Source organism: Mandrillus leucophaeus, unplaced genomic scaffold (genome assembly GCF_000951045.1).
Source record: "Mandrillus leucophaeus isolate KB7577 unplaced genomic scaffold, Mleu.le_1.0 Scaffold611, whole genome shotgun sequence".
NCBI classification, from domain to species: domain Eukaryota; kingdom Metazoa; phylum Chordata; class Mammalia; order Primates; family Cercopithecidae; genus Mandrillus; species Mandrillus leucophaeus.
This window is the reverse complement of record NW_012106598.1, coordinates 796222-820170: the sequence shown is the minus strand read 5'-3', so window position 1 is coordinate 820170 and position 23949 is coordinate 796222. Positions and strand designations below refer to the sequence as shown.

Here is a 23949-nt window from a genome sequence, read left to right as displayed (position 1 = left end):
GATGGTCTCGATCTCCTGACCTCGTGATCCGCCCATCTCGGCCTCCCAAAGTGCTGGGATTACAGGCTTGAGCCACCGCGCCCGGCCGAGTTTTTAGTTTTAAAGCCAAGGCCTGTAATTACTGTGTTTGTTCATAGAGGGATTGCTATGGCTAGATTTATGGATAATTGGGTAGTTGGTGTAAATGAATGGGGTGAGAGTCTGAGGAGGTTTGTTGTGGTAATAAAGATAATTAGGGATGTTAGTATAAGGGATCAGGTTAGTCCTTTGACATTATGAATTATCATTATTTGTTTTAGGGTAAGTTGAATTCGTCATTGCTGAGTAGTGATTAGTCAGTTACTGATAAGGTGTTTGGAAGTTGGAATTAGTAGCGAGGCAAATAAAATGATTGGTACTACAGCACGTAGGCCTAAAATTGTTGGGGCAATAAATGGGGTAACTAGATTTTTGTTCATTTTGATTCTCAAGGGCTGTCATGATTTTGTATATCAATTATTTTTGGTGAGGTAGGTAGATGATAATTTGTGCTTAATAGTTTTAGTTGAATGGTGAGGAATTGTGTAAAGAGCGTGGATACAATAATAGCAGGTCATGTGGAGGTATCTAGTTGAGGCATCTCACTGCAGAGAGATATTATTTCTCTCATTCTTTAACTTAAAAGGTTAATGCTGGGGCAGCTGTACAGTGGATCTATGGAGAGAGTTCAAAGTGGGCTTAGAGGTAAAGGTGCAGTAGACATATGGGATGAAGGTACAGTAGATCTATAGTGTGAATACAGGCCCTATTTCGAAGATTTTTAGTGGAATTAGTTCTAGAACAATAGGTATAAAACTATGGTTGGCTCCACAGATTTCTGAGCACTGTCCGTAGTAGACGCCTGGCCGTATAGCTGATAAAGCAGCAGAGAAAATGGGGGGGAAGAGTGAGAGTTACATCCTATTCAAAAGGCATCTCACACTGATCATCAGCAACTAGCAAAGCAGACTATTATTTTTAAATATGAAGCTAAGTACAGAAGAAATGAGTGAAAGAGCTGAGAGTGTTTTCTGCTGGGGTGAAAAAGTAGAGGATGGGGGAGGGAGTGATGGGATGATTAAAAAACAAACCTTTTGATTCTATGATTATTAGGGATGTGTGTGTAATATGGTGTTAAAAGCAACATTTTAAAAATAAAAAGATAATCATGGCAGTCAAAATGGAAAGAGGAAGTCAGTCATCATGGGGAAGCTTTCAGCCTGAGGATGTGGGCGGGTGAAGACAACCCATTCCTCTGGCCTTCCCAGTTGGCAGGTGAGTTGTAAGCTTTTACCTATGAGCTTCTCCAAGGGCCTGGGAAACAACCCAACTTGTCAAAGAGGCGACTTTCAACACAAGGAAGGGCAGCAGGGCCTGAACACGTGCACTATAGACCCTAGGTAAAGTAAGGGGGAGTACCGTGCTGTTTGAAGTCATTTCCTTGGAGCTGACATGTTTGCAGACAGAAGTCCTCCGGTCTTGTGAAACCCCACCTCCACGTTGAGATGTAATCTAGAAGTAAGCACCCAAAACCCCAATGGAAACCAGAGAACTAGGATGCCAGCTGTTTCAGGATGGTGGGAACATGTTAATACCAGTGAATTCCATGAGCATGAGCTCACTGCTGAACTTCTTTGGCTGAGAAATGAGTTATAATATTAGAACAGCATTGGCTGGATGCAGAAGTTCACATCTGTAATCCCAGCACTTTGGGAGGCCAAGGTAGGCAGATTGTTTGAGCCCAGGAGTTCAGGACCAGCCTAGCCAACAAAGCAAGACCCCATATCAACAACAACAACAAAGAAAAATCATCTGGGTGTGGTGGTACGTGCATGTAATCCCAGCTACTTGGGAGACTGGGGTGGGAGCATCACTTGAGCCCTGGAGGGTTGAGGCTATAGTGAGCCATGATCATGCCACTGCACTCCAGCCGGTATGACAGAGACCCCCTCTCCCCATCCCGCGCCCCGCCCCCCACAAAAATCATCATGCAAAATAAGACAACTGAGTGTTAAAATCACCCAGAAGTAAGGCAAAATGGAAATTTATTGGTTTATAAGGTTTTTATTTCTACATACACAGATAGACAAAAAGGGAAAGAGGAGAAGGTGTCAGTTTCTTTTCTGGTAGTAAACTAAAATAGGAATTTATAGAATGGATCTTTGTATAAATGACAGCAGGTAATACTGTATATAAATAACAGCTTCAGCTACTATTCAAGACTTTAGCAACTGTTTTGTAAGCTATTTATTTATTTATTTATTTATTTGATATGGAGTTTCCCTCTTGTTGCCCAGGCTGGAGTGCAATGGCGCAATCTTGGCTCACTGCAACCTCCGCCTTCTGGGTTCAAGACATTCTCCTGCCTTGGCCTCCCAAGTAGCTGGCATTACATGTGCCTGTCACCATGCCAGGCTAATTTTTGTATTTCTAGTAGAGACAGAGTTTCACCATGTTGGCCAGGCTGGTCTCAAACTCCTGACCTCAGGTCATCTGTCCACTTCAGCCTCCCAAAGTGCTGGGATTACAGGTGTGAGCCACCACGCCCGGACAGCAGATGATTTATTTTCCACTATAGTTTGATAAATATAAGTTTTGGGTTTTTTTGTTGTTGTTGTTGTTTTGTTTTTTGTGGGTTTTCTTGAAATGGAGTCTCCCTCTGTCACCAGGCTGGAGTCCAGTGGCGCAATCTCGGCTCACTGCAATCTCCGCCCCCCAGGTTCAAGTGACTCCCTTGTCTCAGCCTCCTGAGTAGCTGGGACTACAAGTGCACACCACCATGGCCAGCTAATTTTTTGCATTTTAGTAGAGACAGGGTTTCACCATGTTGGCCAGGATGGTCTCGATCTCCTGACGTCATGATCCGCCTGCTTCAGCCTCCCAAAGTGCTGGGATTACAGGCGTGAGCCACAGCGCCCAGCCAAATATAAATTTTGATTTAGATATTACATAAGGACCAGGTGCGGTGGCTCACACCTGTAATCCTAACACTTTGGGAGGCCGAGCCGGGCAAATTACTTGAGGTCAAAAGTTAGAGACCAGCCTGGCCAAGATGGTGAAACCTCGTCTCTAAATACAAAATATAAAATTTAGCCGGGTGTGGTGGCATATGCCTGTAGTCCCAGCTACTGAGGAGGCTGAGGCATGGGAATTGCTTGAACCCAGGAGGCGGAGGTTGCAGTGAGTCAAGATCGCACCACCAGACTCCAGCCTGTGTGACAGAGCGAGACTCTATCTTTAAAAAAAAAAAAAAAAAATTACATAAGGGAGCACTAAAACGTTTGCAGAAAAAAGATATCCTTACAAAAACCCCAAAGATTAGGCTTGGCGCAGTGACTCATGCCTGTAATCCCAGCACTTTGGGAGGCCAAGGAGGGTAGATCACAAGGTGAGGAGTTAGAAACAAGCCTGGCCAATATGGTGAAACTCTGTCTCTACTAAAAATACAAAAATTAGCCGGGTGTGGTGGCGAGCACCTGTAGTCCCAGCTACTTGGGAGGCTGAGGCAGAAGAAACGCTTGAACCAAGGAGGCGGAGCTTATAAGTGAGCTGAGATCGCACCACTGCACTCCAGCCTGGGCAACAGAGCAAGACTCAAAACAACAACAACAAAAAACAAAGACTAGGTATTCCTGTTTGCTGACCCTCTTGCAGGAGGGAATAGTTCAATTCAGATCTATTCAAGCCAAAAGCAGGGGCTACTGAACAATCTGGAATGTTTCAGATAACTGTCCTACAGCTGCCTAGAAAACTCAGCCTAAATTTCTAGTAAGGCTGGGGTTGGTAAACTATGCGGGCCAAATAGGGCCTGTCACCGTTTTACTGTATGGCCTGGGAGCTAAAAACTTTTTTTTTTTTTTTTAAAGTTTTATTTATTTATTTTTTTTGAATGTAGTTGTTTTTTTTTATTTTATTTTATTATTTTTATTTATTTTTTTATTATGGAAAACAGTATGGCGATTCCTCAAGGATCTAGAACTAGATGTACCATATGACCCAGCCATCCCATTACTGGGTATATACCCAAAGGATTATAAATTATGCTGCTATAAAGACACATGCACACGTATGTTTATTGCAGCACTATTCACAATAGCAAAGACTTGGAATCAACCCAAATGTCCATCAGTGACAGATTGGATTAAGAAAATGTGGCACATATACACCATGGAATACTATGCAGCCATAAAAAAGGATGAGTTTGTGTTCTTTGTAGGGACATGGATGCAGCTGGAAACCATCATTCTTAGCTAAAAACTTTTTAAATGTCATTTCATGGTTGAAGGAAAAAAAATTCAAAAGAAAAATGTTTTGCAACATGTGAAAATCATTTGAAATTCAAAATTCAGTGTCCCTAAGTAAAGCTTTATCGGGACCTAGCCACATTCATTCATGTATACTGTCTACAGCTGCTTTTCAGCTTCATCAGCAAAGTCGAACCAAAGCCTGAAATATTTACTGTCTAGCCCTTTACAGAAAAAGTTTGCCTTTGCCTGCACTAAGGAAAAGCACTGCCCTCAATTGGACCTTGGAAGATGTGATGTCAGATGAGAAAGCACAGTCCCTAAGCAATCTCATTTTTTTTTTTTTTTTTTTGAGACGGAGTTTCGCTCTTTTTGCCCAGACTGGAGTGCAATGGCGTGATCTCAGCTCACCGCAACCTCCGCCTCCCGAGTTCAAGCGATTCTCCTGTCTCAGCCTCTCGAGTAGCTGGGATTACAAGTACGCGCCACCATGCCTGGCTAATTTTTGTAGTTTTAGTAGAGACAGGGTTTCTCCATGTTGGTCAGGCTGGTCTTGAACTCCCGACCTCAGGTGATCCACCCGTCTCAGCCTCCCAAAGTGCTGGGATTACAGGCGTGAGCCACTGCGCCCAGCCAGCAATCTCATTATTTAAGGACACTTAAGTCTTCCAAAGGCCCATTCCAATTACTCCCAAGTAGCCAAAATATGTTTTCTTTTCCACCATGTAAACCCAATCACCTATAATGCATCTTGTTTAAAATATGCAGTGGTTACATCAAATATTTATCTTATACTGGTCACACACATTTGCCTGTTGTGATGTGAGATTCCTTTACTTAAGCCAAACAGGAAAGGGGAGATAAGTGAATTATGAACCTCTGCGAGTAACTGGAAAAACCATGTGGGCATTCACATTGCAAATATTTTCAGTTGGGTCCAAAAATTATAAAATACCAATACAGTGGCCCAAACTGAAAGTTAAAATGGTTCTACACACTTAAGTATTTATAATAGTTAAGTAAATACTGGATATTTAAACACTGAGGAAATGGAATAAGCAGTGTGCTATCACCTCGGTAACCCTATCAAAGACATCTCAGCAGCTGCCTCTCCATGTTCCCGAAGTCTGAATGTGCTACGCCACCTACTGTACACATCTCCTTCATGACAACAACCGTTCCGGGGGCTCCAATCCCACCACGCCCAGCTGCTGCTGCAGAACGTGGGCTGGAAAAGGAGGGATGCAGGGACTGCTCATAACCTTGGATCTCAGATTCCCATTTCACCTGCCACCTCCCTTGCAATAATGGAAAGGGAAATACATTCCCAGACACCTTTCCTAAAATGTAAAAATATAAAATTCCATGCCTCATTTGTCCCTAGAGTAAAATCAATATGGACTCTGAGGCACGTTATTAAATAAGTTGTGTGTGTGTGTTTTATAGTGAAATGGTTCACAACGAAAACTAGGTTGGTTTGAAGCTTTCAGAACTTTAGGTTTCAAACATCCATGTGTTAATCTGACTGCTCTAGATGTCCTCTCGAACACACTCTGAGATCCCCCAGATGCAAAGCCTCCTAAAGTTTACAAGTGCTTATGTAGTTTTCTCGAATGTTGTTCTGGGATGAAATAACTGGAAAGTTATATGGCTCAGAGACAATTTCCAGCAGACCAGGACATTTAAAATTTTATTGTTGGAAGAATATTATTATGCAGAAGGAAAGAAATAGGAGCCGAGTTAATGTCACATACTGTCAGACTAAACCTCAGAATTACAGCCAAGGAAAAGGTTTTGGGAGAAAAATCTCAGGAGCATGTAGTCCAATCTCACCCATGATGCTTTGATATTGGAACTAACAGAGAAGTCTATCTGACGCTGTGTCCACGTATGACAATATCAGGAGAACGCAGAGACTGGGGTATGGGAAGCAGGACTGTGTAGCACAATTATATAGATAAGGCAGCTGCCCTGGTATGCAAAATTTACTTTTAACCTTTCTTTTTCTTCCACCTCTTTTCCCTGAGTCACTCACCCCTCCCTTCCACTGTGTGAAAAGGTAAAAACTAGCAAACAAACAACAAACCAGAAAATCCCACTGCTTTTAAAGTTTGTGACTGTACGCGAGAAGAACTGTCTGAATGAAAAAGTGTCCACGTTTCACTCCTCATCCTGGGTGATACAGCCCAGGGGTATTGGCCCAGGGCAATACAGCTGCGGTGTGAACACATGGCCCCAGCTGCCGTCACAACTGGACAACAGTTAGGAGGAGGTGAGTGGGTCAGAACAGCCTGCAGCCAGGCTGATCAGGTTGTAGTCCCCCTCTTGCCACTCAACTAGCAGGGTGACCTCGGGAGTTACCCTCTTGGTGCCTCAGTTTCCTCTTTTGCAACACAGGAACTAATAGGACCTAGTACATGAAGGACTCTTGTGTGATTGAGCTAATCTATGTAAAGCACTCAGCACAGGCCTGGTGGGCAGCAACTGCCACATGTCTGCAGAGAAACTTACGATACAAACACTAAAGTGGGGAGATCTAAGAGATGCAGAGAGGAGTAGAGCATCAATGCACTCACTCAACCCTCACTGGATGGCACCGGTGGGCACACTGTTGACGAGATGAGGGCATCAAAAGATGGCTGGGCCAGATGACGTTTCAAGGTGTTACCCTACTCTGCAAGTGCGTGATTGTATACGTTACATTAAGTGATAGTCACATACAAGAGAGCTCCTGTCATGCCAGTTCCCTCAATGATCTACTTTTAACTACCTCCGACAGTTCTCCCATCTGCCTGCCTCACTCCTGGCACTCCTGCCCTGGGCCACACCTCCACTGCCTCTAACCCTGCCTCTGGAAATAGTCTCCTAGTGTTCTCTCAGCTTATTTGGGAGTTTACCAAATCTATTCCATATCAACCTGTCACTTTTGTTTTGGGCTTTTAAAATCAAAAGAAAAGAAAATGCTTGGAGAGATTATATAAATTACTAAATTATAAGGGAAAAGTGATACCTAAAATTGAGATATTAGTAATAAGCTCTCTCTTCTAAACTTAGTAGGCAAGCAAGTTGAAAGTCAATAATGACAGGCTAGAGTTTCAAATTCTTCCAGTCCAATTCCTGAAGAATCTTCTTTCTCTCCTCCTCCCCCATCACTGTCCCCGGGGCCCTCTGGTTCATTTATGCAGATGACAGTGGTAAAAACTCTGTTTTGCTGTGAGCCACTTTTAATGTACCTGAATGTGGTGTGCACAGGACTGAAAGGGATGCTAAATTAATAGCCAATGTAGTAACTACTCTTAGGCAAAGCCTTCTTCAAACCATTTTGGAAAGTATTATGACTTTTATGAAGGGAAAAAAAAAACAGAACTCTTTATGCAGTCAAGAACTTGTTTCTAACCATATCCAAACTATACTAGGAAGTAATAACCTGCTTTTAAAAGTGGCGGGAGCCGGGCGCCGTGGCTCAAGCCTGTAATCCCAGCACTTTGGGAGGCCGAGACGGGCGGATCATGAGGTCAGGAGATCGAGACCATCCTGGCTAACCCAGTGAAAACCCGTCTCTACTAAAAAATACAAAAAATTAGCCAGGCGAGGTGGCGGGCGCCTGTAGTCCCAGCTACGCGGGAGGCTGAGGCAGGAGAATGGCGTAAACCCGGGAGGCAGAGCTTGCAGTGAGCGGAGATCCGGCCATTGCACTCCAGCCTGGGTGACGCAGCAAGACTCTGTCTCAAAAAAAATAAAATTAAAAAAAATAAAAGTGGCAGGAGTGCTTTGGGTGGCTGAGGTGGGGGGAATCACCCGAGGTCAGGAGTTTGAGACCAGCTGGCCAACATGGTAAAAACCCCGTCTCTAATAAACATACAAAAATTAGCCAGGCATGGTGGCATGTGCCTGTAGTCCCAGCTACTCGGGAGGCTGAGACAGGAGAATAACGTGAACCTGGGAAGCAGAGACTGCGGTGAGCCAAGACTGCACCAATGCACTCCAGCCTGGACGACAGAGTCAGACTCTGTCTCCAAAAAAAAAAAAAAAAGTGGCAGGAGGAAAACATCAAATTTTTCATGCACAATTTTTAAAGTCATTGCGACCACTACTAAATCTGACTCCACTCCCATTCCCCTAGGCAATACCTTGTTTTGTGGTTTTTTGACAACCTAAGGTCAGCCTTAATTAAGCTCAGGTGCCTCAAAGATAGTTTATTAAGAAAAGGAAACTGGGAAGATAATCTGGCCTTTGACCCAGTCACCACTCACCATAAATATATATATATATATATATGTATGTATGTATGTGTGTGTGTGTGTGTATATATATTTTCTCTTTATACTTATTTTCTGAAACCAAAGAAGCCACACTCACTTTTCTTCAATTGCGTTTTTCAAGCAGTTAGACACAAAAGAAGGCCCCTACATAGCAAAATACTTTTTGAAGTTAAAACAGTAAGTTTGCATATAATGTTAATCTGGGTAAGAGCCTACAATATGACATGGCATAATAAATACCATGGAGTTAAAAATGTTCCTGTTTTTCCCTAAATAGGAATTTTCCTACATTACACAACTATGATTCTTTTATCTGGAATCAGAATTCTTATACCATTTTGGCTAAATATCAATCTCACTGCTTTTTGAGTGCCACAATTCCAGAAGAATCAGGTTTCTTACATTTAGATTTAACATAATACCGGCTCTTATCACCATCCAGGCCTTTATTAGTATGAGTAAACAAGGTCACATAGGTTTAAGAAACACTTTTTAAAACCTTAATTTGTGGTCGGACGCAGTAGCTCACACCTGTAATTTCAGCACTTCGGCAGGCCAAGGCAGGTGGATAGCCTGAGGTCAGGAGTTCCAGACCAGCCTGACCAATATGATGAAACCCTATCTCTACCAAAAATACAAAAATTAGTCAGGCATGGTGGCGCGTGCCTGTGGTCCCAGCTACTCAGGAGGTTGAGGCAGGAGAATCGCTTGAACCCAGTGGGTGGAGATTGCAGTGAGCCGATATATCGCTCCTATGTATTTCAGCCTGACAGAGGGAGACTCAGAAACCTGTTACTGAAACTAGGCCTCATAAAACTTAAAAAATTAGCACCAGGTGGCCCTAGATAGGGTCCCACCCTGCCTAGATAGGGTCCCACCCTGCCTCGATAGGGTCCCACTCTGATAGGGTCCCACCCTGCCAATTCCGGGAAACAACCTCATGGGGTCCCACCCTGCCAATTCCGGGGGTCCCACCCTGCCTCGAAGTTCCCAGAATCAACAACTCCAGGAAAGAACCTCATAAGGTCCTGCTCTAACCAATTAGAACAAGACACCTTGCTCAGGCCATAGCTAGACCCAATTATTTTGCGCCTTAAGCTTTGTTTGAATTTCGTGCCATAAGCTGTGTTTGAACTTGTGTTTGCCTATATAAACAGCATGTAACAAGCAGTCGGGGTCCCAGGGCCAACTTAGAGCTTGGGACCCTAGCGCGCTAGTAATAAATAACTCTCTGCTGTGAATCTCGTGTCGGTGATCCTTCGCGGCGACCCTTGCCCAGGAGGGAATCGAGAGTTCGGTTCCAACATTACCATAAACTACAACAGCGGTCCCTGGTTTCATGGAAGACAACTTTTCTAAGGGGTTGGTGGTGGAGTGAGGGGGGTGTGTGTGATGATGGTTTCAGGATGAAACTGTTCCACCTCAGATCAAGCATTAGATTCTCAAAAGTATTGTAACCCAGCCAGTTAGAGAGAAAACGCCAGACTTTGAGACGAATTCAGGAGTCCTTTATCACCTGGCGACTGAGAGACAGCTAGAGCACGAAATTCAGCCCCGAAGAAGAGGCTAGATTTTCTTTTATACTTTGGTTTAGAGAGGGGAGGGGGATTCGAGCTGTAGCAATCTTACAGAAGTAAAACAGACAAAAAAAGTTAAAAAGACAAATGGTTACAGGGAAACAAACAGTTACAGGTACAGGGGCTTTAAATTCATCACAAGGTGATAGTGTGGGGGCTCTGGGTGTTATCTGCCCGACACAAACGCGGGGACTTTATGGTACTATCTCCCGAGTGAATTCCTGGGAACTGTGGACATTGCTAGCCTCAGTACCTTATCAGTTAATTGACACTTTGATATGTTGAGAGTCAGCTTGCACAAGTTAAGTCCTCGAGGAAGGGGGTGGGTAAGGAGCCCTTGATGTCTTGTAAATGAAGGAGTCAAATGGAGTCCATCCGATTTTCTCAGCTAAGGGAGAGTCTATTCATATTAAAACAAGGTAAGGTATCTAAGGGAGAGTCTATTCGTGTTAATACAAGGTTGGGTATGACAAAAGGAGCATGCAGCCTAGATTCGCTGCATGTGCAGTTCACAACAGGGTTTGTGCTCCTGTGAAAATCTAATGCTGCTGCTAATCTGATACTTGGCGCTCAGGCTGTAATGCTTGCTTGCCCGCTGCTCACCTCCTGCCGTGCAGCCTGGGGCTTGGGGGCCCCTGATCTACAGGGTTTGTATTTAAATGTTTTCCTCTTATGACCAAATTTTGGCAGCAGTGGAGAGTGTGGTATTACACAATATACACCCATCTGATTTCCATAACATTGCCCTAAAAGAAAGGGCGCTCCAAGCCACCACCAGCGGGCCCGGGCCCGCCTGAGGGAGCTGCAGCGACTCAAAAAAGGGCACTTTGTTGTATTTTAAATTTTCAAGGAAAATGTCCCAGCACTTGTTAGATACTGCCCCAATGACTACTATTAAGTCATTTGGACATGACTATTCAATAAATGAATAGTTACATTACTTATTTCAATGGCCTAAGGGTGCTGGGGGTGGGATGACTCTAAAGCATTATAAACAGAGTTTGTGACTTTCTGTGTTATGCATTCCTTTCAAAGCATTTGGTTTGGTTTAGTTGGGAAACCGGAGGAGAGGTTAAACCAGAGAATGATCTCCAATATCTAATAACTCTTCTCTATCCTCCCTCTGAGAACAATTTTGGGAAAGAACACATCTGGATAATAATATGTATACTGTTTTAGAGAAGAGGAAGAAAAACTACATTTATTTTCTACCAGCAGGAGCCCCCAGTATCTTTCCACAGAGGTCAACCTGGGAGAAAAGCTATCTGGCCTAATATCTGAAAGTAAGTGAAAGCAAGGCATGACATGTTATTATGTAAATGTGGATTCCCAACAAAGATGTGAACAAAAGAGAAACATACATTATTACGCATGGTGAAGTTATTAACACAGCTATGGAGACCAGGGAAAAAGATAGATCTAGATCATTCCAAACCCCATTAGAGTCTCAGAGGGAGGCTTCAGTAACTGGTTTTAATTGATAATGGTAACATTAACTCCTTTAGTTCTAAACAATCTTTAAACATGCAGAGCCTTGCTTTATTTTATTTTAAAATAAAATAAAATAAAAATAAATAAATAAAAAATGTCAGAAAGCTGAGACTTCAGCTGGTGGTCTACCCTGATATTTTGGAGTGGATTACATCAATACAACTATGTTAAGAGAAAAGATAAATCTACCTTTTCCAGGAATATAATTCTTTCAAAAGAAAATTTTAAAAAATGGCTCGCTGGGAACTGTGGGAAAATGGTAACATTACCAGTACCTCAGTTTCCTCATCTTAAAAGTGGCAAGTTATTACAAAATGACAAGAGAATGACCAGCCGCTACCAAGCAATTTCCTGCAAACTACTGCCCACCTGGTAGCCCTTCTGAAGAAAAGAGGCACACTGTTAGAAGAGGTGGGAACATCCAGTTGAAAAGTGTAGCTATTCTGATACATTTGATAACTAAGCCTAAATAAAACATACCTGTTATTCCACACCTTTGTGTCTTCCAAAGGGGAAAAACAGAAGTTTTCTCCAAAAAGCTAGTAGGATACATTTTGGTGATTTACTCATGGTTCTTAAATTCTCTAAGCACCCTAATTTCTGTAAAATTTCTACTGGAGAAAAACAACCAGAAGTATATTTGTTTTGGGCAAAGCTCTCAAGCTGTGTTTTTCCTCTGCTCTCATACAACCAAAGTAGAAGGCTCCTGTGACCAAAAGTGTGGGGGTTTCTCCCACCAACAAGCAGCAGACACCAGCTGGATCTATCTAATAAAGGCTCTCCTTACAGCTGCCCTCCTTCCAGCCAAAGCCGGAGTAATCCATTGCAAAGGGCACCAAAAAAATCTGACCCCATTGCCCAAGGAAATGCCTTCGCCGACAAAACAGCAAGAGAGGCAGCAAACGCCTCAGCGCCTGCACACGTTCCAGTCTCCGCTCCAGACAGCCAATACTTCTCTTTATCTATCATTCCCACCTAGTCTTCTTCTGAAAACCTGCTCTACCAGTCCTTTCCAACTCAGGGCAAGTGGTTCTTAGACCATGGAAAATTCCTTCTCCCTGCCTCACAAGCCCACTCTATCCTTTCTTCCTTTCATGACCACTTCCATGTAGGATACAAACCTCTCGCCCGTCTTTTAGAATCCCTCATTTCTTTCCAGTTACGGAAATCCATTCTCAAAACAAACACATCTCACTGTTCTATCTGCCACACTACTACTCCCCAAGCCTTCCTCAAACCCCATCCCTTGCCCACACACCAGGCCTGAGGATTTACCCCCACACAAGATTGGCAAATAGATTTCACACATATGCCCGAGTCCACAAATACAAACACCTCCTAGTCTGGGTTGATACCTTTACCGGATGGGTTGAAGCCCTTCCTACAGGGACAGAAAAAGCAACTGCAGTCATTTCTTGCCTAACTGACATAATTCCTCGATTTGGTCTTCCTACCTCCATACAATCTGATAACAGTCCAGCCTTCATTAGTGAGATCACCCAAGCAGTTTCCCAAGCCCTCAGTATTCAATGGAATCTCCATGCCCTTAACATCCTCTATCCTCAGGAAAAGTAGAAAAGGCCAACAGTCTTTTAAAAACACATCTTAACAAAAACTTACCCTCCAACTCAAAAAAGATTGGACAGTTCTTCTACCCTTTGCTCTCCTTCGAATTCAAGCCACCCCTCAATAACCCACAGGTATAGCCCCTTTGAGCTCCTATGTGGCCGCACATTTTTATAAGGGCTCAACCTCATTCCAGACATCGGCCCTCTTGGTAACTATCTTCCAGTCCTTCAACAAGCTAGACATGAAATCCACCGAGCTGCCAATTTCCTTTTACCCACTCCAAATACCCAGCCATATAAAGACACTCAGGCCGGACGGTCAGTTCTTGTTAAGAACCTAACCCCTCAAACTCTACAACCTCAGTGGACAGGACCCTACCAGGTCGTTAACAGACGCTAACCGCGGTCCATTTACAGAACCTTCCCCGCTGGGTTCATGGCTCCAGGATAAAACTGTGCCCATCCAACGACCAGCCTAACTCCTCTACCTCCTTCTGGAAGTCACAAGTACTCTCCCCCACTTCCCTTCAACTTACTCGCATTCCTGAAAAAGAACAATAGGCCTTTGTATCTTTCATTTACAACAGGCCTTTACACAGTCACCTCACTATTTAATGTCTACCTACGTCCCTAATCACCATTCTAGCCTACTTCTAAATGCCCTGTTTTTGTCTACGTTGCCAGTTCACACTTTTCCTCCAGACCATTGTAACTGACATCTCCTGATCTCACCCTCAAGCTGCCACCCTTAACTCTCTCCTAGAGTGAATAGGTGACCTTGTGTGGGAAGGCACTCTCCAATTCCTCCACCACAATGAAATTCTTTTCTACTTACTTTGTGTCTCACTCCCATTCTCCTGCTACCCTCTACCCCTCCCTAATTATCTCCAACATATCATCAACCTCACCCACCCTCTCTCTCCTCACCATCTCTAATCCTTCCTTAGCAAAAAATTGTTGGCTATGCATTCCCCTCTTTTCCTCCTACTACACAGCTGTCCCTGCCCTACTAGCTGACTGGGCAACCTCCCCCGTCTCCCTACACCTCCAAACCTCTTTTGGTGACCCCCACACCTTTACCCTCCTGAACAATTTCTTTACTTTCTGGAAAATTCAGCAGGGGCCGGGTGCGGTGGCTCATGCCTGTAATCCCAGCACGCTGGGAGGCCGAGGTGGGCAGGTGGATCACGAGGTCAGGAGTTCAAGACCAGCCTGGCCAACATGGTGAAACACCATCTCTACTAAAAACACAAAAATTAGCTGGACATGGTGTGCATGCCTATAATCCCAGCTACTCGGGAGGCTGAGGCAAGAGAATTACTTGAACCAGGATCTGGGAGGCAGAGGTAGCAGTGAGTGAGGTTGTGCCACTGCATTCCAGCCTGGGCTATAGAGCGACTCTGTCTCAAAAAAAAAAGAAAAGAAAAGAAAAGAAAAATTCAGCAGAAACTCCCCCAATATCTCATACCAACAGGCTGCTGCTCTTCTCCCTACCTACCTACGAAGTCTATCTCCCTATATCAGTTCCACACCCCCTGTTCTTGGACACCTCATTACACAGACAACTATCCCCATTGCCGCTCCCTTATGCATCTCCCAACAATTACCTACTGGAATTCCCTTAGGTAACCTCCCATCTTCCTTATGTTCCTTTACTCTTCACCTCCAAAGTCCCAACACTCACATCAACCAGCCAATTGGAGCATTCCAGCTTCATATAACGGAAAGTCCCACTCTCATCACTAAGTCTTAAAAACATCAGCAGAACTTTTGTTTAGGAAGACACTTAACGTCGCCTCTCTCTCTATCCTTGGCTACCCTCTCGCTGTTCAACAGATTCCCCTCCAAGTCCTTCTTCTTGCCTGCTTATACCTAGTCTTATAAATAACAGTGAATGGCTACTTGTAGATACCAAGCGCTTTCTTATACACCATGAAAACAGAACCTCTACCTCCATGCAACTCCCCTACCAAACCCCACTACAATCTCTAACAGCTGCTACCCTTGCTGGATCCCTAGGGCTCTGGTGCAGGACCCCACTTCCAGAACACACTCTTACCACCTTTCTACTCTGCACTTCCAGTTCTGCCTGCCTCGAGGACTCTTTTTCCTCTGCGGCTCTTCCACCTACATGTGCCTCCCTGCTAACTGGACAGGCACCTGCACTTTAAATCTTCCTTACTCCCAAAACCCAGTATGCAAACAGAAGCGACCAACTCCCCATTCCCCTTGTAACTCCAACAAGACAAAAAAGAGTCACTCCATGAATTCCCTCACTTATAGGATTGGGAGTTTCCACTGCTGCAATCGGAACAGCAGTAGCAGGCCTTGCAACTTCTATCACCACATTTCACAGTCTCCAACGACTTCTCCACTAGCTTTACTGATATATCTCAAACACTTTCTGTCCTCCAATCCCAAGTCGATTCCTCAGCCACAGTTGTCCTCCAAAATCGCAGAGGCCTCAATCTGCTTACTGCTGAAAAAGGACTCTGACTATTCTTAAATAAAGAATGCTGTTTTCACTTAAATCAATCAGGCCTTGCATATGACAACATCAAAAAACTTAAAGACAGAGCTCAAAAACTCACTAATCAGGCAAACAGTTATATTGGACCTACTTGGCCATTCTCTAGCTTAGCTTCATGGCTCCTCCCACTAACAGGCCCCTTAGTGCTCATCCTTCTTCTCTTATTCGGACCTTGTCTTTTCAGGCTAATCTCTCAGTTCATACAAAACAACAGCATCCAAGCTATTACAAAGCAGCCAATTTGACATATGTTCCTTTTAACAACCCGACAATATCACCCCCTGCCCCAAGGTCTCCCTTCGGTTTAACCTTTCTCTCTCACTTTAGGTACCCACGCTGCCCCTAATCCTGCTCGAAACAGCCCTGAGAAACACCGCCCATCATCCCTCCATACTACCCCCAAAATTTTCACCATAAATTTTCGCCATACTTCACTACTCTTTCTCATTTTTGTTTTTCCATTATTAATATAAAAAGATGGGAATGTGAGGTCTTCTGAGAAAGCTGCACCATGGTCAAGCCATCGTGACCTCTGTTACTCACACGTACACATCCAGAAGGCCTCCTGGAGCCAAAAAGTCTAGGACAACAGGAAAACCACAAAAGAAGAGAAACAGCTAGCTCCCATCTTAGCTTATTAGCCAACCTTGCAACATTCTACCATTGTAACAGGCTCTACCTTAACTGATCGATCAACCTTGTGACATTGTGCCCTGTGACCCCTCCCGCTTTGTGACAATGTATCTTGTGACATTTCTTCCCTGCCCCGAAATAAGCAATAAACGGCCCCTAACTGTAACTTTCCACTGCTTACCCCTAACCTATAAAACTAGCTCCAATACCACCACCCTTCGCTGACTCTCTTTTCGGACTCAGCCCGCTCGCACTCGAGTGAATAAACAGCCTTGTTGCTCACACTTAGCTTTATCAGGTTGTCTCTTCACTTAGACACGCACATAACACTATCTACCTGGAAACAGTGTCAGATCCCACAGGTTAACAGCTCAGTCCCCAAAAGTGTCCCCTCCCCACTCCGACACTCTGCAAGTCTGGGCCTCAGGACCTTTTGACCAACCAGCCTTCAAGTTGAGGTTCCCATGACATTTTGGACTCAGAAACACTTACTGAGGTTTACTGGTTTATTGTAAGGATACTACAAGGGATACAGATGAAGAGATTCATAGATATGGGGGAAGGAGCATGGAGCTTCCAAGCCCTTCCTGGGTGTACCACCCTCAAGGAACCTCCAGGAGTTTAGCTATCCCTAAGGAAGCTCCAGCATTCCCTTCCCTCAGGGTATGGGGCTGGACCTTCTTTAGGGAAGGTCTTCAGATCCACAATTAGAAAGGAAGCCAGAGATTAGAATCCTACCTAAGGGCAGAAGTAAAGCCTGACACACCTACGGTAATCACCAAAGACTCACAATGGCTATGAAGTTATGAGCCAGGAACTGTGGAAGAAAACCTATGTAACTCCTCCTCTTTCATAACACCACAATATCAAAACAAGCACATATAATATGAGCATTATTCTCTTATGAGATAATTCTAAAAGATGGTGGCTTTATAAGCCCTATGCACCATGAAATTTACCAAGAGGTTCTGATGTATCTTGTTTAACAACTTTATCGTTCTTCAAACTTAAAAATCTCAAACTCTGCTTACATTTTTCATTAGTTCAGTAGAACACTAATTATGGAGTTTTTTTTAAGAAAAAGAAAAAAAATTACAGATGGCTAAATACTTAACAACTTGCCTTCTGCAAAAGTTAATGGGTAAAACAGGCCAGGCACAATGGCTCACATCTGCAATACTAGCACTTTGGGAGGCCAAGGCAGGTGGATCACCTGAGGTCAGGAGTTCGAGACCAGCCTGGTCAACATGGGGACACCCCGTCTCTACTAAAAATACAAAAATTAGCTGGGCGTGGTGGTGGGCACCTATAATCCCACCTATAATCTCCAGGCTGAGGCAGGAGAATCACTTGAATCCGGGGGGCGGAGGTTGCAGTGAGCCGAGATCCTACCACTTCACTCCAGCCTGGGTGAAACTCAAAAAACAAACAAAGAAAGTTAATGGGTAAAAAAATAAAAAAATAACAACTCAGAGAAAAGGAAAAAAATTCTTAAACCAGTAATTTTATCAAAATCACAAAAAACTTGAATAGATATTTCTTTAAAGAGAGTTACAGACCCAGGAGTGATTTTTTTTATTTTTATTTTTTTGAGATGGAGTCTCGCTCCGCTCACTGCAAGCTCCGCCGCCTCCCAGGTTAATGCCGTTCTCCTGCCTCAGCCTCCCTAGAAGCTGGGACTACAGGCGTCCACCACCACACCCAGCTAATTTTTTTGTATTTTCAGTAGAGACGGGGTTTCACCGTGTTCGCCAGGATGGTCTCAATCTCCTGACCTCGTGATCCGCCCGCCTCGGCCTCCTAAAGTGCTGGGATTACAGGCGTGAGCCACCGCGCCCGGCCCAGGAGTGATTTTTTAAAGGGGTTAAGCAGAATACATGATTACTGTAATCAATACACAGAATTCTGCAGACTCCCAAAACGAGCCTCCTCAGCATCTGGGTATGCCAGGTTTTGTGCATCTGGTCACGGCTGTCTGTTAAACCACTGCTAATGCGTATTTGACTGAACTCAAGAAATGTGTGGTGAGCATTTAGGAAAACTGTCCGTGTATAACATACTTTAGCTATCCCACAGAGTTCTCGGTAATACAGCAGCCTACACCCATATATTTAATACGAAGTCTGTAATTGTTTTAGTTTCATTATATACACAAGAAAGTAAGGAACAGGCTGGATTACTTTGGTAAGGTCAGAGTGAACAAGTTACCAGAAAAAAAACAAAAATAACAAACAAAAACACAAAACTCTGCTCTAGTATAAATTTGACCTCCTACCATTTATGTGTTCCTTTCACTTGTTCAGTCCAATCCTATCTATTTTGACCCACCCATCCTGTCCCACGCTACACAGTTACATGTCATCCATCCACATCGTTTTCACTAACTGTGCATGGAGCACTTCGTGGTACTGCGCATTACATCAGGCACTGTGCTGAAAACAGTAACGACAGAGACACCGTGAGGAATTACACCTTCATCTTACCATGAGCCAGGAAATTTCAAGATAATTTACATAAAGTGCATATGCTTTCATAGACTCTTCAGTGAAGACACGTTTTCACAGATCTTTTATGACAGGTTTGTAATTTTAAAGTATGAACCACTAGTAGCAGAACAGAGATTATCTATTTTACTTTTTTTTGAGACAGAGTCTCACACTGTTGCCCAGGATGGAGTGCAGTGGCGTGATCTTGGCTCACTGCAAGCTCTGCCTCCCGGGTTCACGCCATTCTCCTGCCTCAGCCTCCCCAGCAGCTGAGACTACAGGCGCCCGCCGCCACGCCCGGCTAATTTTTTTTTTATATTTTTAGTAGAGATGGGGCTTCACCGTGTTAGCCAGGATAGTCTCGATCTCCTGACGTTGTGATCCACCCGCCACGGCCTCCCACAGTGCTGAGATTACAGGCGTGAGCCACCGCGCCCGGCTGAGATCATCTACTTTACTAAGAATACACACATAAGGTAAATTATAAAGACATAGTAACTTTGCAGGGTTTTTTTAACCTACCTGTAAACATCGCATCTCGGTTTAACTTCACATATAAGGTGAGTTAATATAATGTCATACAATGCAGAAGCAATATCTAGAATTATATACCATGGTTTAATAATGCAGATTTAACACAACAGCAAAGACTTGGAATCAACCCAAATGTCCATCAGTGACAGACTAGATTAAGAAAATGTGGCACATATATACCATGGAATACTATGCAGCCATAAAAAAGGATGAGTTCGTGTCCTTTGTAGGGACATGGATGCAGCTGGAAACCATCATTCTCGGCAAACTATCGCAAGAACAGAAAACCAAATACCCGATGTTCTCACTCATAGGTGGGAACTGAACAATGAGATCACTTGGACACAAGAAGGGGAGCATCACACACCAGGTCCTATTGTGGGGAGGGGGTAGAGGGGAGGGATAGCATTAGGAGATATACCTAATGTAAATGACGAGTTAATGGGTGCAGCCCACCAACATGGCACATGTATACATATGTAACAAACCTGCACGTTGTGCATATGTACCCTAGAACTTAAAGTATAATAAAAAAAAAATGGAACAAAAAAATAAAAATAATGCAGATTTAAGATAAATAATTACAGTAAGGTACATATATTATCTATCTGTAACATATTTTAAAATAAACCAGAGTTGAGCCATCTAGATTTTAATATCCTGTAAGAAAAACAAAATACATGTCATTTAACTTCATAGTTAAATGAGTATTTTGATAACTAAGATGAATCTTTTGATAACTAAGCAGCTCATGAGTATGTTTCAATAACAGTAAAAATGTAGCAAACAGTAGAAACATTTCAAGATAATCATACAGTAGAGGTGTGGGCGAGATCTCTACCATAAGTGACATCATACCTACCGTAGTGTCATTGCTGGTAACATAAACGAGGACATCAGAGGAGTTCCTGCCATTGATGTATCGGTAGCAGTTCCAAACACAGCTAATCAAGTAACCCTGGAAATGAGGAGTGATTATCAGATTTTTAATTTTCAAACTGCAGGTAATTTCGAATACCACACCGATAAAGCCATATTATAAAACTTTTATTAACATAAGCAATAAATACACATATTATAACAGCTCTACTAAACCAAAAGTCCCTGAAAGTACAAATGTTGGGTATAGTCACTTCTTGGCACAATGTGCTACTGAAGCCGTATTCTATTACACCAGTGGGGATGTGGGGGTGGTACTGGGGGAAGGTGGGGGAGGGGAGGGGTTGAGAGTTGAATGAGAAATTTCTAAGAATAGGTATCTGGAAAGAACAAGCACACAATTAACATTTATTGCTCCTAAATTCACAGAACAATCAAACGTATTAACTCATTTATCACCACATTTTAACTGCTTCTTTGGAAATTTTTCTTCTACATGATTATCTATGATTTTATTACACAAGTCAATTTCTTTAAAAAAATTTCATAGCATATAAATTCATCTCACAGTCAATAAAATTCACTAAAACATTTCCCCTTTATTAATGAAATATCCAGACGAAGATACTTAAAATTAATGTCCAACATAAATACTGCTTAGAAATGAAACATGAGTTCATGGAAGATGTTTAAGCTATGAACTCTCTCTGCACTTTCATTCCATCATGTGTAACTGGATTAGAATTAAATGATTTCAAAATCCCTTAACATTAAAATTCTTTGATTAAAAGAAGTTTAAACACATCAAGAAACTAGATTGCTAAAATCCAGGAAATACGTTGCTTATGAGAATGTAAAATGGTTGCGGCCACTCTGGAAAAGTCTGGCAGGTCCTCGAAAGGTTAAACAGAGTTACAACATGACCCAGCAATTCCACTCCTAGGCTCCTAGGTATTACATAGTATATATATAATATATACCCAATAAAATGAAAATATACATCCACACAAAAACTTGAATGTTCACAGCAGCATTATTCATAAGAGCCAAAAAGTAGAAGCAACCCAAATGTCCCTCAGCGGATGAATGGATAGACAAAATGCGGCACCATCCATACAATGTGGTATTAACAACAATAAAAATAATGGGGCCGGGGCCAGGCGCGGCGGCTCACGCCTGTAATCCTAACACTTTGGGAGGCCAAGGCAGGTGGATTGCCTGCGTTCAGGAGTTCGAGAACAGCCTGAGCAACACTGTGAAACTTCATCTCTACTAAAATACAAAAAATTAGCTGCATGTGGCAGCATGCACCTGTAGTCCCAGTTACTCAGGAGGCTGAGGCAGGAGAATTGCTTGAACCCCGGAGGCGGAGGTGGCAGTGAGCCAAATTGTGCCACTGCACTCCACCCTGGGTGACAGAGCGAGACTCCATCTCCAAAATAAATAAATAAATAAAAAATAATAATAATGGGACTGGGCACGATGGCTCGCACCTGTAATCCCAGCATTTTGGGAGGCCGAGATGGGTGGATCACTTGAGCCCAAGAGTTTGAGACCAGCCTGGCCAACATGGTGAAACCCCGTCTCCACTAAAAATACAAAAATTAGCCAGACATTGTGACTCATGCCTGTAATCTCGGCTATGTGGGAGGCTGAGGCAGGAGACTCGAGCGAACCTGGGATGTAGAGGCTGCAGTGAGCCGAGACTGCGCCACTGCACTCCAGCCTGGGTGACAGAGTGAGACTCTGTCTCAAAACAAAACAAAAAAAAGAAAACGCACACAACCAAAAAAACATATTGCATGATGATTGTATTTGTATGGAATGCCCAGAATAGGCAGTCTCAAGGGCCTTTGGAAGACCACATGCATTCACCTACTACACATTCCAAAAGGGGAGAAACCTTGACCTGCTGTCTTTAAAAGCCCAGGTACTTCTTTCATTGACCTTATTTCTTATTTGACACTTCTGCAATATTGAATTAGAACTATTTAGTGGGCCAGGCATGGTGGCTCACGCCTGTAATGCCCGCACTTTGGGAGGCCGAGGTGGGCAGATCACGAGGTCAGGAGATCGAGATCATCTTGGCTCACATGGTGAAACCCCATCTCTACTAAAAATACAAAAAATTAGCTGGGCGTGGTGGTGGGCACCTACAGTCCCAGCTACTTGGGAGGCTCAAGCAGGAGAATGGAGTTAACCCGGAGGCGGAGCTTGCAGTGAGCCAAGATTGCATCACTGCACTCCACCTTGGGCGACAGCGAGACTGTCTCAAAAAAAAAAAAAAATATTTAGTGTATTTCCCAAATTAACTTGCACTGATAGATTCTTCCCATCATCTATCTGCAGAGCTAGGGGTTAAGCACTGCTTCCTTTTCTCTCTTAGGACAGAGCAAAGCTGACAAGTGCCTTGTTTTGGGGCTTCAAAGAATCGTGGTGATAACACTTACCACAGAGTAGGAGTAAATTTTGGTGATGAGAGGCACTAATCCAGTGAACCAGTATATGAAACCAAAACATGCATACTCCTATTAATCTATACTAACAATTACTGAGTCTTGGTTACACGAGGTGGCTCATGCCTATAATCCCAGCACTTTGGGAGGAGGCGGCAGATGGATCACTTGAGCCCAGGAGTTCCAGACCAGCCTGGGTGACATAGCGAAACCTCATCTCTAATAAAAATGGAAAAATTCGCCAGGTGTGATGGTGTGTGCCTACAGTACCAGCTACTACTGGCCAGGCGGGAGGATCACCAGAGCCTGGGACACAGAGGTGGCAGTGAGGTAAGATCACACCAGGCCACTTCTCTCCAGCCTGGGCCACAGAACAAGACCCTGTCTTGAAAAAAATAAAAATAAAAATAAAAACTAATAATTATGGAGTCTCTAGGTGCCAACGCATCAGTTTAGTGCTGGGAGGGATATAAAAATGAAGGCACTGGCCAGGGCCCACTGACTCACAGTTATAATCCCAACACTGGGGGAGGCTGAGGCAGGAGAATTACTTGAGGCCAAAAGTTTGAGACCAGCCTGGGCACCATAGTAAGACCCCCCTCATCTATAAAAAAAATTATATAATATATATAATAAAAATATATAAAATAAAATTTTATCACACACGCGCGTATACATTTCTCCCATGTTGGAGACATTGATGTGAACAATTAGTATGGCCCCATTTATGAGACAATATTTGTGTTTTGCAATTTATAAAAGCACCATAGGGCAAGGATTTTTCTTATTCACTACCAAACCACAGTACTAGAACAGAATCTGCCACTGAGAGTTTCTCAATAAATATTTGCTGAATAAATGAAGCACCTTCCATTATCTCAGTCATGCTGCAGAATGTTTTATTAATTACCACTATTTAGTAAATAAAGAAACCAAGGCTCTGACCAAAAAGCTAAAGGTAGTATTGACAACATTTAAAAATAAGTAAAAGGTGTGGTGGCTCACATCTGTAATTCCAGCACTTTGGGAGGCCGAGGTGGGAAGATCACAAAGTCAGGAGATTGAGACCATTCTGGCTAAATGATGAAACCCTGTCTCTACTAAAAACACAAAAAATTAGCCAGGCGTGATGGCACACGCCTGTAGTCCCAACTACTAGGGAGGCTGAGGCAGGAGAATCACTTGAACCAGGGAGGCGGAGCTTGCAGTGAGCCGGGATCGTGCCACTGCACTCCAGCCTGGGCGACAGAGCAACACTCTGTCTCAAAAAA

General features: G+C 43.4%; 1 protein-coding gene across 1 annotated transcript in view; it reads right to left on the bottom strand.

Moving 5' to 3' along the window:
- The window catches only part of LAPTM4B (lysosomal protein transmembrane 4 beta), a 75928-nt gene that overhangs the window by 8309 nt on the left and 43670 nt on the right, over positions 1–23949 (bottom strand). The window contains 1 exon segment of the mRNA XM_011999997.1: positions 20206–20301. Coding sequence (XP_011855387.1) covers positions 20206–20301 — 96 coding nt within the window.